The 16,118-nt window shown below is 50.8% G+C and overlaps 5 protein-coding genes across 5 annotated transcripts; 4 read left to right on the top strand and 1 right to left on the bottom strand.

The window, feature by feature from the left end:
* Positions 1 to 390: 390 nt before the first annotated feature.
* FSST1_004176 (uncharacterized protein) lies at positions 391 to 853 on the top strand (the record flags this gene model as incomplete). The annotated part of the gene is made up of 3 exons (XM_083230327.1): positions 391 to 453; positions 516 to 754; positions 802 to 853. The coding sequence occupies 3 exons, from the start codon at positions 391 to 393 to the stop codon at positions 851 to 853; spliced, it is 354 nt and encodes a 117-aa protein (XP_083087606.1).
* Positions 854 to 1,359: 506 nt separating this feature from the next.
* On the bottom strand, positions 1,360 to 3,962 carry FSST1_004177 (drebrin-like protein; the record flags this gene model as incomplete). Its single annotated transcript, XM_083230328.1, has 3 exons — positions 1,360 to 1,484; positions 1,539 to 3,710; positions 3,767 to 3,962. 3 exons carry the CDS (start codon positions 3,960 to 3,962, stop codon positions 1,360 to 1,362), a joined length of 2,493 nt encoding a protein of 830 aa, XP_083087607.1.
* Positions 3,963 to 5,086: 1,124 nt separating this feature from the next.
* Positions 5,087 to 5,899, top strand: FSST1_004178 (thioredoxin-like protein; the record flags this gene model as incomplete). Its single annotated transcript, XM_083230329.1, has 2 exons — positions 5,087 to 5,776; positions 5,828 to 5,899. The coding sequence occupies 2 exons, from the start codon at positions 5,087 to 5,089 to the stop codon at positions 5,897 to 5,899; spliced, it is 762 nt and encodes a 253-aa protein (XP_083087608.1).
* Positions 5,900 to 8,239: 2,340 nt separating this feature from the next.
* On the top strand, positions 8,240 to 11,020 carry FSST1_004179 (transcription factor domain-containing protein; the record flags this gene model as incomplete). The annotated part of the gene is made up of 4 exons (XM_083230330.1): positions 8,240 to 8,361; positions 8,478 to 9,525; positions 9,588 to 10,766; positions 10,817 to 11,020. The coding sequence occupies 4 exons, from the start codon at positions 8,240 to 8,242 to the stop codon at positions 11,018 to 11,020; spliced, it is 2,553 nt and encodes an 850-aa protein (XP_083087609.1).
* Positions 11,021 to 11,675: 655 nt separating this feature from the next.
* Positions 11,676 to 15,962, top strand: FSST1_004180 (uncharacterized protein; the record flags this gene model as incomplete). The annotated part of the gene is made up of 2 exons (XM_083230331.1): positions 11,676 to 12,407; positions 12,459 to 15,962. The coding sequence occupies 2 exons, from the start codon at positions 11,676 to 11,678 to the stop codon at positions 15,960 to 15,962; spliced, it is 4,236 nt and encodes a 1,411-aa protein (XP_083087610.1).
* Between the last annotated feature and the right edge of the window lie 156 nt (positions 15,963 to 16,118).

A 16,118-nucleotide genomic window follows, 5' to 3' on the forward strand; every position in this document is an offset into this window, starting at 1 on the left:
TCCATGTACTGCGAACAGCGATGTCTCTCATTGAGTTGCCGTCTTACCGACCTTCGAGGACGGACTCCCCGCAGAAAGACCCTTAGCGCAGGTAGGTAGGTGCTTGCAGCATTGCATGTATAGCTTTTTGCAACATCCTTGGAAATTCCTTGATTGGGTGACCTGGTCTTGTGTGGCTGTTGTTGCAGTCTAGCTCCATCGCCCGATCTCACTTCTACAGACCTACATAACATTTCGCCGGCGCAACACACTTTCTCCTCTCAACCAACGTCTTTCCCTTCCTTTCTTTCCATTACAGGCGGTTATCTCACCTTCCTCCCTATATAACGATTGACCACAACATTCAGCGCATCCCAATCGCATCAACAACAGCTCTATCTTTTGATAATCATGTCTGCTCAAGATTACTACGGCGGCGGCGGTGGCGGCGGCTACCCCCAGCAACCCCAACCTGTATGCCATCTAGGCGCAATCCCCTAAACTCAGTCGCAGTTGCTAACCCTTCTATTCAACAGTCCTACGGCCCTCCTCAAGGCCAATACGGTCCCCCTCAAGGCCAGTACGGGCCTCCTCAGGGACAATACGGTCCTCCACAAGGACAATACTATGGCCCACCGCAAGGTCAAGCTCCTATGCAATATCAACAAGCACCCCCTCAGCAGAGTGGTGGAAAGGGAGGTGGCGGCGGTTGTCTGGCAGGTTGTCTGGCAGCTCTGTGCTGCTGCTGTGTTGCTGAAGAAGGATGTGAATGCTGGTAAGTAATTGACAAAAGTCATTGCCGTCATCAGTGTTGCTTGCTAGCTCTAATTCAGCGTCGCGTGCTGCCCACCTCGATGTCTATACACGTTACTAACAGGTCTTTTTTCTTTTCTTTTTTAGCATGGAATGTTGCGATTGTCTCTGCTGAGCGTCCAACCATGGATACGATTTTTACGATACGTTTGATAGGTCCTACTCTAAAAGAGTAAAGACCCAGAATGAACAAAAACAAACGACTCTTATTATTTACTGAATTTGAAACGCCATCATGAATACCCTGCCTTTTGGGTTCTGTAATATGCTTCGATATGAAAATGGATGGAGGTTGAGAGCCCACGGCCGTGACGGACGAATGGTCGATACTCCACAAGGCTTGGTTGTCGGCTGTGTGTGATTCACCAATGCATGCAAATAAATCACAAATACTGTAAACGCAATCGAGATTTTGATGAAAATCCAATTTATATGGATATAGAACAATGAATCATCTGTTTGAATCTGTACGCGAGCTGATTGCGTCAAGGCGTATCTACTGTCAAGTTTTGTAAGTTGAACCCAATCAATGCGCTCAACTATTGCTATAAAAAAAGAGTCCCAGATTTACTGGTTAAGCTGGACGTAGTTGGCCGGGAACAGACCAGTGTGGCCGTTATATTGACCAAACCACCAATCCTCGTCAGGGAACTCAAGGTTGGTAACTGTGGCGTCTTCAGGGAAGCTTAGTTCTACAAGCCATGGTTAGCGATATTTCATGACCAATGTTGGGCATTTATTCTTACCGTTATCTTCCGCAGCCTCATAATCGTAAAGGGCAACAGCCGTGTGACCGGCATCTGCCTGAGCGGCGGCGGGAGCCTGAGACTGAGGCTCGGGTTCGGGCTCGGCCGCAGGGACAGGGGGAGGAGGTGGTGCCGCAGCGGAAGCCGGTTGCTCAGGCTCGTCGTCTCCGATCAACTCGACGTAGTTGCTAGGGAAGAGACCGCTCTCGCCTCGGGAGTTGGTACCCATCCACCAATCCTCATCCACCATCTCAATGTTGGTGACAATGTCACCCTCGACCAGTTCGATCTCGTTGTCCTCGGCCTTCTCGTAGTCGTACTGAATCACAGCACGGTAACCGCCCTGAGTCTCTTGAGCTGGTTGAGGAGCAGGTGAAGGAGCGCGTTCAGGCTCGGGCTCGGGCTCATGCTGGGGCTCTGGGCTAGGCTCACGATCGAAAGCACCAGCGGCGGCAGCGACTCCAACGCCGGCAGCAGCTCCTACAGCAACACCCGCAGCCGCACCACCAGCGAAGCGGGCGGTCGTGGAAACCTCCTTGTCATCAGCAAGTTCTGACTCCTTGGGCACATCGATTTGGCTAGGGGGCAGTGGAGGAGGAGCACGCTGCTCGGGAGGGGTGCCAACGTCAGGCTCGGGTCCACGGCTGACAGGTACAGCAATGCGAGGGGGTGAAGGAGATCGTCCCCGTTCTGCTGCTGTCTCATAAGCTGAGGGGTCCTCCCGCTCGTCATCTGACTGCTCGTCTTTGGGCATGGGTCGATTGGGCAGACCAGGGAGAGCAAAGCCTCCAGAAGGCCGGGAATCACCAGGAACTGGTGGCGGTGGTGAATCGTCGTCCTGTGCAGGACGGGCTGAAGGAGGAGGAGGAGCTCCAGCACTGATAGGCATAGTGTCCTTGAATCTGTCTCGCAGAGCAGAAACCCCCGATGGCGATGCTGGCGTCTCCGCCTGTTCACCCGTGTTCTCTTGACTTATCTGTCCAGGAACACCCCTTCCATAATCTCCAGTCTGAACAGGAGCCCAGCTCTTACCAGCGTATCCACTCTTCCACTCGTTTCCGCTCTTCTGGGGCTGGACGGGAGAAGCACTTTCAGCCGGAGCCGGAGCGTTATTGCTACTGACAGATTCTCCCCTTTCCCTAGCCTTTCGCTCAGCCCAGAGCTGGGCTGGGGTCTTTCCACCTTGGTCAGCAAACGTGCGGCTCGCAGCACCAACAGGGGCAGATTTCTCAGGAGCAGGAGCTCCAAAGCCCAGGCCACCGGGTGCGGGAGCCTTGGTACCTGAAAAGCTTGCGGCAGCTCCAAATTTGTTGGCAACCTTGGGTTTTGGGAGCGATGACATGCGCTCAGATTGGGACGGCTGCGAGAAGGCAGCCATGCGCTGGGAAACGGCTCGTGGCTCGCCTTCCTCGGGCTCTTCGGAAGCGGCGGGCTTCTTTGCCTGTGCGCGGATTGCCGCAATGTCGACCTTTCCAACAGGCTCGTAAGAACCCTTCACAGGAGTCGGTCTGTCGTCTTTGTCCTTCTGAGCCTGAGCGCGAAGAGCGGCGATATCGACCTTGCCAACGGGTTGGTAGCCGCCCTTAACCACATCGCCAGGTGTCTCATCTCGGTTGATAGGGGCACCCCCACTAGTAGTCGCGGTCGGTTGCTTGTTGAGATCGGCAATATTGACCTTTGTGGGCTTGTAAGCGGACTCGACTTTTTCAATCTTAGTCCTTGTGACGGGAGGAGCGTCAGCACCCCAGCCATCCTCGTCCACATTCTCGTCCTTCTTGGATCGAGCAGCGACAATAGGGTTGGCTCGGCTGGATGTGGTGGGGGTGAAGACAGGCTTTGTCTTGACGGGGGGAGGAGCGCTGGAACGAGGGACGTCAGAACTACCGGCTGAGTACTTAGCGCCTGAAGCATCGGCCACCTTTTGCATGATGGAGTCAACCTCAAGATCTCTGTCGGAACGAGCGGTGATCTGAACGTGGTATCCGTGGAGGACCTTTGAAACTGCGGCGAGATGGCTGGTGAAGTAGCCCTTGGTTCGTTCGGGAACACCCTCTCCGCACCATGCGATCAGTATGCTCTTGGGGAGGCCGCTGTTAGGGTCCTTGACTCTGGCGAAAGCGAATTGGATTCGGCCTTCGCTGAAGTCCTCGATTAGGTCTGCAAGCTCGCCATCTGTTGTGCTTGTTAGCATGCGGTCGTTCCAAGAGATACTGTCATGTTTTCCATACCACCTGTGCTTTGGACCTTAAGAATGCTTTCCTTGGCACCGCTGTCTTGGAAGGCACTCATAAGAGGGGCCTGGACTGAGAAGAGTGCCCAATGAGCATAGGTGGGAGAGTCGGAGGATGGCGGGGGACCGTTGACGACGCCATTGTAGCTGCTCTTGATGGACGGGCCGTTTATGGAGAGATTGAGGGACGCCATCTTGAGGGAGCTTTGGGAGATGGCAATTCAAAGTCAAGAAAGGAATGGGGAAAGAAGGAGAAGGAGAGACGAAGCTGACGAAGGTCAGGTTTGATGACGGGGGTTGGGGGGTGACGTTGACACCGTTGCTATTGTAGCGGTGGCAGCTCCACAAGATATAAGTTCCGGAGGCGTAGCCGGAGATGGGTTTAGGCCTAAATAGCTTGGTATCGCCCAGCGTCACCTAATTGAGGTAAAGGAATTGCTGTACGGTGGGTGGTCTCGCCTCGTCTTTCAGGGTTCAGAAGAAACAGAAGTCGAGAATAGGTACTAGGTAGGGAATTGGAAGCTGAAAGTAAGCCAGAAGACGGTGGGAAGTTTGGGTACAACAGTGGGTTACTTGGAGTGTGTGGCTGATGCCCGCAGGTAGGTAGCTTTCGTGTGCACTCAGGCCCGGCACCTTAGTAGTCTAGAAAGCTTGGAGATGCCCAACTTTGGGGCGGTCTAGGATCTAGCTGGTCTATGGTGGATTGAGCGGGGTTGAGCTGTGCTGTTCATGCTGTAGGTATGAGCTGTACTCTATCTCTAGTTAGGTAGGTACGGATACTGCACTGCGTGTTCCCCTCCACATGTCTGATCCAATGCTGGAGTTTAGGAGGTACCTTAGCAAATAGTACCTTATTAGTACTAAGGTTAGTAAGTAGTAGGTAGGTAGAATTTCCAATCTGGTTATAGCGATGTGAACTCCCAATGAAAGATTAGATGTCAGCATGACAGATGCGAATTCGCTTATTGAGTCGGATGCATCTATCCAACCTCCGGCAGCGGAGTACTGCCGTCGCTGTCCACGCCGAGCCGACCGACAGCGAGCGATAGAAAATTGAATGGAAGCCAAACGAAATGACGCAACATTGGCCAATTTTCCATTTGCACCAATTGTTGCCCCTCCCTCTTCTACCAATATTACAATACCCCGCCAAACTTTGAGAGAGACGAACTTCGCCCCCCAGTCGCGCGCGGATCTACGCCAATTTCTACCAACCTTAGACTATACCAACCTCAGAACTACTGTTTCTATCTCTCTTTTCTCCTCTTCTTCCTTATCAGATCGAAACCCTGGCAGCTCCATTCAATAATCACCAGAAATGCCGGCCATCACAGAAATCACCAGCATCCCCGAGTGGGAGCAGCTGCTCGGCTCTGTTCCCCCCACGACCCTCGTCGTCGTATCGTTCCACGCTCCTTGGGCTGCGCCATGCGCGCAAATGGCTACCGTCCTGTCGACACTCGCTTCCGAATACCCAGACACTCAGCCTCCTACCACTAAGTGGGTGTCTATCAACGCAGAGGAGCTGAGCGACCTGAGCGAGACCTACGATGTTACTGCCGTTCCCTTCCTCGTTCTTTTGAGGAATGGTCAGGTTGTAGAGACAGTCAGTGGCAGTAGTGCTGTCAAGGTGCGCACGGCGATCGAAACACAGGCAAAGCAGTCGGGTGAAAACGCCGCAGCAAGCGGCCCTAATGGTGTTGGTGCGAACGATGCTGTCGTCGAGGAGGAGCAGGACCCCGAGAAGAAGAAAGAGGAGCTTTTCAAGCGTCTCGGAGACCTTGTCAAGGCCGCACCTGTCATGCTCTTCATGAAGGGCACGCCCAGCTCACCTCAGTGCGGTTTCTCTAGGCAGCTGGTTGGTTTACTACGAGACAACTCAGTCAAGTATGGATTCTTCAACATTCTTGCCGACGACGAGGTCCGACAGGGACTCAAGGAGTTTGCGGATTGGCCAACATACCCCCAACTTTGGATCGATGGTGAGCTTGTTGGCGGCTTGGATATTGTAAGTTTTGCCTGATGTAAGGCCTTTAACCTCATGCTGACAAATCAACAGGTCAAAGAGGAGATGGGCAACGATGCCGAATTTCTTACCAAGTACAGCGTGAGCGCTCCTGCAGCGCCTTGAAACGGAATATATGCATTGCAATGAGATTGATGATGCACGTTTTGTTTGCATGCGTGAATATGGCCCTGCAGTCGGTTGTTGTTGAATGCCGTACTGCTTTAGCTATTAGTAGACTTTGGCCCTTCAAGTAGCGACGTTCAGCGGCGCGACGTCGAGCATCCAAATCTGAAGGCGATGGACCGGAGGACGGTTTATGGTATAACCATGAGAAGATTTGAAGTTCTGGGGAGGGTTGGGTGTTGGTGGACGAGGATTGTTCAAGAAGACCATGGTTGTTCAAACAGAGCGATGGGGTTTGAATATATCCCCTTATGGAAGTAACGGCTCTCGACGAGAGATCCGAATCATGGCCCTTAAACCTTACGAATATCTGCGTTTGCGAATAGCAGGTTGCATGGAATAGGTATCAGAGATATTGGAAGACAAGACAAGTAACAAATGCAGAGAAGGCGAGCAATATAAGAGTCTACCGCATATCAATCGCGCCCTTCTTGCTCACGTCGTTGGTTTCCGATGTGCTGTAGTCTCGCATGTAAGTTAACGCTTGTGCACTCCAATATTGTCATGAAACCTAAGGACTGGATTGTTGGTAACCTAATGATCGACAAACCAGAGAAGATATAGAGACGAATATTATTGGACAGATAGCTATTCTAGAGCGACCTAATTCATAAAGTAAAAAAGGGTGGAGTGACTGAATATGACAAATATCGGTGATAATCAAGCTTCAGCTCCGAAGTCCGAAATATCCATAGGATGAACGAGAAGAAGAATGAGTCACAGGCCAACAGGCTAGAGCCGTAGAGGTAGCACCAAAGATTACCTACCTTGCTGAGGATTTTCGGCTCTTGTAGCAGCCCATTGTGGTTCCTTTTTTAGAGGAACTCATTGTTTTACGCCCGTTGAATGACGAGACTGCAAATGTCTGACGCCATCGGTTGCTATACCCATTCCAGCACTGAGAATAGAAGCTATTTGAATAACAAGTCACTTACTGTAGGATATATAGAGACGAGTTTTGAGCTCTTGGATCTATCCATGTTGGGGAAAGGGAAAGGAGCGAAAAACATAAGTTTCCTCATCTCTCTATAACATCAGCCCCACCATGATTAGCAGGTATATCGTCTAATCCCAATGCATGTTGGTGAGGAGTACGCATACCTTGAACCAACTGCGGTGCCTAATTATTACAACAGGTCCATACTTAGGTAGGGGCATCAGTGCAGTGCTCTAGCTAGCTCCCCTGATCCTGTATACGGGTTAATAAGGCTGATGCTGACATTCAGACCACAAATTCAGACTTGGGTTCGTTCAGTTAGTAGTTGCTACCTAGCTAGCCCATTTTCTTTCACCTTTTGACGCAAAGATCTTCTCTTTTTCCTCTATAATAGAATTAAGGCATTCGGAGACCCCGAACTCCTCTGCATTACTGCACTACACCTTTATTGTCAACACTTTGGCTTCTCCTGTTCCTGTGGTTGGGAATCGCCATCCTTCCCTCGTCATCTGCTCTCTGCTGACTGAGCTTACGTCCATTACCTGCCTTAGTACCTATGGACTGAAGAACCCTGACCCCAAAACATCCCGCCATTTTGCCTTACTACAGCCTCTCGCTTCTCTCTGTATTTTTCGCCTCTCGCTCTTCCCCCCAATAGAGAGACCCGCGCTTTTTTCGCTACCCGCAGTCGCAGTCGCATACAGCGATTCCCGTCTCGCTCAGCATCGACAAAAAAAAAGAGCTGACAGCACCACAACTTTGGAGTTCCCTTAGCCCCCAAACTCTACACGGATTGTCGCCGTCCTATCTAAGCTATCACTGTCTTGTACTGTACTGCACTGGGGAAGAAGGCTGGCCCATACCGTGCTATTTCATCCTGCGTGTACCTACCTACTCTTTGCCTTCCTCTGTAGCTCTAAGGCGACGCGGACGTGTCGGACTTGACTTGACCAACGCCACCTCCAGGTCCCTACCATAGGAGCTTAATTGGTGCGAAACGGCTCCAGTTGCATTGGACTGGACTTTCTGTTTAGCCATCAACATTGGCCCATCCTGGTGTTTGACTGAATCTTGGAGCCGCAAGTCCCGGTCCGGTCTGTTCTGGTCAGACGACGACAGTTTTCCCTGACTGGGTTGCCGTAGTTGCGGCAGTGTCCTGTTATCCAGCCATTCATAATAGCCTAGTCTCTCTCGTGCAATCAACCGCTTGAGCCTCGATATATTGGTGCTGGTGCTCCCTCGACCTGAACAAGTCTTGCCTCAGATCTCTTGTTTCTCACACACGAGACCAGATCCCCCACCTCATCTGTCGAGATATATCGTCTCGTTTCCCCTTGTCCAGAATGACCCCAACACCCCCTTCGACCAACTCATCTCAAGGAGGCCGCTCTCCCGAGGAGCAGTTTCGCGTTGTGAGGAAGAGGAACCGTGTCCCTCTCAGCTGTTATCCTTGTAGGACACGCAAGTACGTTCATCTCGATCCTACGATACCTACGTATGCTTGTATTCTCTACTAACCGTACTGGCAGATTGTGAGCTAAACAAGCCTCCTACGAGATTCTTATCACTAACACACAGTAGAAAATGTGACAGAAGTCATCCTTGCAGCAACTGTACGAAGCGTGAGGGCATGAACACAAGCTCATGCTCTTACGCTACACCAGTCTCTCGCAAGAAGAATCAAAGTCAAGGAGACTCAAGTCCTGATGACATGCAGAATCGTATTGACCGTTTAGAAGGCCTAGTCTTATCCCTCATGCACGGAGGTGCTAACATAGATGCTGCGTCCGCCGCAGCTGCTGGAGCGGCAACACGTTCCGCCACGGACAGCGGATCTTCCGCAAAGGTCGAGAGAGAAGATGAAAATGCAATGACGTATGACGAGGAGGAGAACAGCGACGAGGAGGACGGGCTGGCCACTTCTTTGGGTTTCCTCAAGGTCGATACAGACAAGGGGAAATCATTATACGTTGGCCAGGAGCATTGGCACACCATCCTTGCCGACATCTCCGAAGTAAAAAATTACTTTACTTCCCACAAAAAGGAGTTGGAGTCGAGTTACGAACGAGTCAAGTCATCCAAGCCCCAGGCTGCGCGAGAAGGACCTACGCTGCTACTAGGGGCCACACCAGCCTCTGAAATCGAAATACGAGCAGAACTCCCACCCAAATCAGCTGTCCTGACGCTCTGCAGTCGGTATTTTAACTCTATGGATAATGCCGTTAACATCATCCACGGACCAACCTTCCAACAGCAGTTGAAAGATCACTGGCAAGATCCTAACAAGACGCCCATCATGTGGCTTGGCATGCTTTACTCAGTTCTTTGCCTAGCAATGTTGAGTTATCACAAGGTAGGCGATGAACCTCCCGAATGGCGAGGCCGAACCCTGGAACTGGCAAACGAATATCGGTTGCGAACAGTACAGTGTCTCGTCAAATCAGATTATACAAAGCCCAACGAGTATACAGTTGAGACCATGATTCTCTATGTATTCGGGGAGTATTCGTCCAGATGGGATGCCGACTTGGGTCTCTGGTTGATTGTCTCCTTGATTGTTCGAATCGCCTTTCGAATGGGCTATCATCGAGACGCCAAGTGGTTCCCGACAATTACACCATTTCAAGCTGTAGGTTTTCTCCGCTTGGGCACGCAGATACAGTGGGATGATTTACTCACTGACCATTCCAGGAAATGAGACGGCGAACGTGGGCTCTTGTGAGAATGTCCGATGTCATCTTCTCCCACCAAGTGTCTTTACCCAGCATGATCTATGAGAATGATTGCGATACTCAACTACCCAACAACATCTTTGACGACGAGTTTTATCCCGACATCAAGGAATTGCCGCCTTCCCGGCCATCCACGGTAGCCACTCCAATCGCGTACATGATTGCCAAATCGAGACTGTGTAACGAGCTTGGGAATATCCTCCAATCGACGGGTCAAGTGGGCAAGCATGTGCCTTATGATGAGGTTATCCGTTTTGATGCCAAACTGCGTCAAATCATGCAAGAGTTGCCTCCACACTTAAAGTTGACAACGCTGGAAGGGTCTCATGACCCAGTGACATTAATCATCGCCAGGTTTAACGTTGATATCCTCTACCAAAAGATTCTCTGTCTATTACACCGTAAGTATCTTCCTAGGGCAAGGCAAAGCCCAAGATACGCGCACTCTCGAAGGGCCGCAATCGAGGCGTCGTTGACAGCCCTTGACCACCTCGCGGTTCTACACCGGGAGTCGCAGTCTAATGGAAGGTTACGGTCAGTGGGTTGGTTCGTCAAATCCATTGCTACCAAGGACTTTACTCTGCCTGCCATGCTGGTTATTCTTGATCTACACTTTGACAACATAGCCGCGCAGTCCTCGGTTCGTCAAGACGACGAGGGCGCTGCAATGTGGAACGACGACCAACGATCAAAGATGATTGGTAGTCTGGAAACCGCGAGAAAGATTTGGAACACGCTCGCCGACACGTCTATGGAAGCGTTCAAGGCAGCCAAAGTTATCGATATTATGCTGGACAAAATCAAAGATCCTACCTCGAGCAACGAAGATGTGCCAGGCGTGCCATCTCCAATGCCCGGCTTGATGCTAGGTCTTGGAGCTGACATATCACCGCCTATGGCTCCCGGTTTTGTTTCACCCAACAGCCTCCCAGAGTTCAACGCGACAGCCAACCCATTCTCGACGCCTAATCCAGCGGCATTTATGGGTATGGATTTCGGCATGCCCGGTCCCGAAGGTATAGACTTTCAGACAGATGGCTTCGCAGGGGCAGGCCCAGCTTCTCCTTTCTCATCCATGTTTGGCAATCTGGGGGCCAGCAATAATGCTGGGATGGACATGGCCGCCAACTTTGACTGGGTAAGCTGTCCTCTTTGTACAACTAGAAAGATGTTCTAACTTCAAGATAGAATGCCTTCGAGAATTACACGCAAATGGCCAACTGGGGAGCAGATCAAAGTTTCCAGATATATGGCTCTGGGGGGGATCAATCGTCTCCTGAACAGACCTCGTCAATGGGTGGGCGTAGCGGGAGCAATTCACAAGGACAGGGAATAGGAGGAGGAGGAGGAGGAGGAGGAGGAACAAATGGAGTAGATGCCAATATGCAATGATGATCAAGAGAGGGACCAATCCTGTAAGATAAGGAGGTGTCAGCACCTTGTAGTACGATACGATAAGTGGGACAAATGCTAAACGCAGGACTAAGAAGCTCTACTCTATTTTGAAGTATTGGACACGAAAGTCTATATTATTATCTCCAATAAAGTGATATTTGCATTCTCACCTACAACAACTAGTACTAAGTCCGGAGCCTGACGTGATGCCGATACAAGGTGGACCCGTCCCGAAATTGTTATCGATAACCCACCCGACTTTTTAGTTACCTCTAGTCTAGATAATAATGACCCATTCATTCATTCATTCATCTCATCCATTACTCTTGTCATCGGACAAGTTACCTTCTTCATTCACCTGGTCTTTAAAACATCAGACCACGTCGCGAAAACATTTCGCGCTTCCCGATATACGAACAAGCTCCGGTTTGTATATACAAAAGGAAAAGATATACGAGCATTTAATTCATTGCTGCTTTTTGTTGCACTGCAACGCAGGATTTCTACGTTGCCCCGTACTCCCTACGCGCAGACAAGTGTTTACTCTCCTATGTCCCAGGCTTGATGTTTATCAAGTCAATTTATTTCTTGCGTCTCCAAGTCTTCCCTTACCATACATCCTGTCGCTTTTCTGTAGCGCATTTGGTGAAGAATGTCTTCCATCAAAGATCAAGGGGCAAGACCCCCTGGCTTAACTCCGACTCAGGCAGCATCGACAACCAATATGTCACGAAAGGACGACGTGCAGATGACTGATGAACCCGATTATGAGCCCTCAGAAGCATCTAGCTATGATCCTGCAGCGGCTTTACTCGACAACATCTCCCAACCTTCAAAGAAACGGCGCCAGTCGTTGGATTCTACGGATGCTCAGCAACCCAAGAAAGTGAGGCTTGGGGGAGCTGGAGCTGATCCTGCTGTTTCCAGAGAGTCCCACGAGCTGGCGGTGAACCGAGCCAAGCAGCTTCCAGGAGAGATATGGCAGCATATCTTCACTCTTGTACCGCCCAAGGACCTGGGTCGTTTGTTGATTGTCAACAAACTTTTTCATGTTTTTCTTAGCCCTTCTGTTGCTGGTTCCACCCAGCGATCCAGTAATGTGCCATCAACCCTTCCGCCCCTGAAGCCTGATGCCGTATGGCAAGCTTCAAGGAGGCTTTTCTGGCCCCGCATGCCTGCTCCTCTAAAAGGGAAGTCCGAGCTACAAATGTGGCATCTTGTCTGCTCTACATCTTGTCAGTTGTGCGGTACCAAGGGTCAGAAGAACCCCCGATCTTCAAAGAACGAAGCATGGCGTAGTGGTCCTGGCCCAACTGATGTTTGTCCCATTTTTCCTTTTTCTATCTTCACTTGCGGCAACTGTCTGAAGAAGAATGGGACCAGAGTAGGTGTTATGACTCTCTTCGGTCAGGTGTTTATCTGACGTGTGGTACAGGAAATTGATCTCTTACTTTCTCCAACCTTCCCTTCCTTTCTTCTTCCTGCTCTTCCTCCTATTCTGGTGGACGCAGATATGCATGTCATACCTCCCCGTGCCATGCAGATGGGAACACTCCCTCCTGACACCCAGGTGACTAAATTATTCTGGGCAGATCATGTTGAACAAGTCAAGGCAGAGTTCACAAGCGTCAAGGCACTGGGTTCTGCTGCCGCTGAAGAGTGGATCAAGGGTTTGGAAATTCGCGGGAAGCAGGTTTTGGTGGACGCCTCTCGCTGGGAGAAGTGGGTTGGCGCCGGTGGAATTGCTCATCTACGAGTAGAACATGTTGCAGCCAAGCCTGATGTCTCAGCTCCTACTACATCTTTCCCTGCCACCTCTCTTCCTGATAAGCCTTTGTTAAGTGCCACCCAGAAGACCGACATGCAACAATCGCAAACATCCAACAAGGCCGAGCGGCATGCTTCTTTGTTACCACTGGAAGCAAATGTCCAAATACCACAGGCTCCAGCGCAACAAAAGCGAACCAAAGAAGAGGCCGCTCGGCTCAAGGCCCAAAGGCGAGCTGATATCGAACGTCGGGCCATGCTTCTTGACCCTCCACTGACTGCAGATGTCCTAGCCCATATTCCATCCTTTCAGGCAGCTCTCCAGCTCATCACACCACTCGATGATGGTGCTTGGGAACTATTAAAACCCCGCCTTCTTGCCCAAAGAGAGAAAGCTGAGCAGCGGGTAAAACAGACTAGCACAAACACCCAGGTCCCTCATGGGGGACCCGGCAAGAAGGAAATCGAGAAGAAACCTGCTAGGGAACCAAGGGATGTTACCGATGAGGAATGGGATGAAACCCAAGGTCCTGTTCGAGCTCGCATATCGGAATATGCGGACGAGATCATCGAGAGTTGGAACAATGGTGCTAAGATCAAGAAGAAGATCTGCCCTCAATTTGCTGTAGACACCTTGCTCCATGTTCGGAAACGATTTTACGCCGAGGTTGCAAAAGGTAGGGCCGCTTTAGTTGCTGCTGGAAAAAGGCCAATCGATGAGCCTCCAGAAGGGCCCTGGACTCAAAGATTAACTTTGGAAAATATGAAGTGGGTTTTTGACGTCAAGGTCAAGCCTCATACCGAGCCGCTGCGTAAGGAGTTGTTTCTTTGCAATGGCTGCCCTGGTGGGACCGGAACGCTCAAGTTCTTCGGGTTCGAAGGCGTACTTCAACACTATGCAGCAAAGCATACGACTGCTCTTAGTCTGGGCAATGTCGTAGTGCATTGGAGAGCAGAATGGCCAGAGGTGCCACCCTTCTGTCCTGACCCTCGAATGAAAGAAAAGGCCTATTATGAGAAAGGTCCGTCCAACTCTCAGCAGTCTAAAGACGTTCCGCTTCAACAAGCCTACCCGGACTTTCAATCGGGTCCTCCGACAGGATATCTACCTCCTGTCTATGGTTCAGAAGCACCACCTATGCCACCTTACCATGCTGAACCTCATATGGCGATGCCCTCCGTGACTCCATACGGTCAAGCCGGAGCCCATGCGTACAGTGGGCCATATGTAGGTCAGCCTTACAATAACACTGCGGCATATGGCTCAAATCCTCTACGGTTCCCTCTAGGAATGCCCCACGGCTCCCATAACTATCCGAACGACTACGCTATGCCTGTGCCTCCAGTCTCTGGTCACGTTGATTATGAACCATATCCTAGTCGCAACGACATCAACGGTGTCACATCAACCGGCATGCCTCAGCAAACCCAACCTGATACCATTACCAGATCTATTCAATCTGCATGGTCTACGGTCGGCCAGAACAAAAAGATACCTCCCCCAGTTAGGGCCCTTTCGGTGATCCACCATGCTGCCAAAACTTTCAGAGATACGCATCATGAGCCATTGTCATTGGGTATGTTCATCGATGCCATAGCGAAAAGTAGAAAGCTGCGCACGTTTCGATCCCTCAACGGAGTCGCATGTAGAGCATGCGACAGTGACGTCTTTCATCTGCCCAAGCTGGCCAGCCATTTCAAGGCAGTACACGAAGACCTGCCCATAAGTCAAGGGCTAACGTCAATGAACTGGCTAACGGACATGATTAAACTGCCGGAAGAAGAGCGCTTGGCTGGGTTAGCGGGCATACTGCGTGAGGACACGGCTGCATACTCTTTGGTGGAAGAGGCTATCCCCTGGGTATTTGAACGGGCTTTTGTGGACGAATATGGTTCAAGGCCTTCGCAGACAAGGTCCAAGAATACTCTTCCTACCCAAGAGCCAAAACAACTCCCTCCTCAAGCTGCTGCTTTTGTTACAGACGATCCACCCCCGGAGGAGCGTTTACAGAACGCTGTTGCGCAGGTAGACAACACGCAACAGCCTGACCATCTCCTTTCCTCAACTCAACCCCAGTCAGCAATACCACCACTGTTCACTGCGTCTTTGTCCGCTCGATCACAAGTTGACTCTGGGCAAGATATAGCGCCTCTTCGCCCAGCTAGTGAAGTTTACGGTCGTAAGACGCACCAAGCTTCAGCAGTCAAGCCCAGACTTGCTGGTCCCGCAAAAATTGATGTTTCCAGAACAGATGACTACTCAATGTCAGAGTTTGAACAATTACGCAAGTCAGCGAAGGAAAGAGGAAACCGTGGTGCCAGAGGCAAGATTGAACACGAGCTCGTGGTTCATCGTCCTTCCCATCGTGCAAAACCTCGACATTGGCGTGACGAACTGTCATCTGATCACCGAGATGCACGAGAGCAACGTTATTCGGGCACAGAGCCGGTCGAGCATCGCGACAGGAGCGCCTCAGTAGGAAACCGGCCACATGAAAACCATCCTCCAGACAGTGTGAGGACTAATGCAGCACTCGGTTACGTCGAGGTTGAAGAACTTCCACCTGTCCAAAAGCATCAAGCAGAAGAGGAGGAAGAGGAAGTTGTGTATGTGGATGAGTCTGGACGCGAGATTGGTCGAGGCCGCAGAGCTCGAAACACTCTTCCCCGAGAACCTAGATACAGTGTTCCTGACGAGCGAGGGTTTGGTGGCTATGATCACCCTTCATCATGGTATGGTGATCACCTCCGCTATCAGGAGAGCAGTCCCCGGTCACGATACACACAGCCAGGATATCACTATCGACCAGAGCCACCTACTGCCCCTCACCGACCTTACTATGACCATCGTGACACCCGCCCTCTTACGGAGTACCCTACAGGGGCATACGAGCTTGTCGAGGTTCGTCACCCCAACGGTGATTACTTTGTTAGACGTCCTGTCCGGCGGGATGATAGACCTTATTATGCCTATGAGACTCAGCCGCCTCAGAGAGAGCAAAGCGTTTATCCCACACAGCGATATGTCGAGGGTCCTTCAGATTATAGGGTTGGTTCTCAAGGCAACGGTCCCATTCCTCCATCAGCATCGAGGCCCGCATACGATGATTATGATCCGCGGTATCCTTCATCTAATACCAGAGAACCACCAGTCTATCGTGGAAACCAGTGATGGTACTATCACTCAATTCTGGTGCTTTACCGCATTTCGACAAAGAGAGAACATAAAAGAATGATTAAATGTATACTAGTCTAGTAAAATCTGGTGAGAGGGAGTTGTAGGTACATGGAGATTTCTGACTATACTAGACCAATCCATGCACTTGAT

This window comes from Fusarium sambucinum, chromosome I (genome assembly GCF_050947815.1).
Source record: "Fusarium sambucinum isolate potato_lamoka chromosome I, whole genome shotgun sequence".
Taxonomy (NCBI): Eukaryota; Fungi; Ascomycota; class Sordariomycetes; order Hypocreales; family Nectriaceae; genus Fusarium; species Fusarium sambucinum.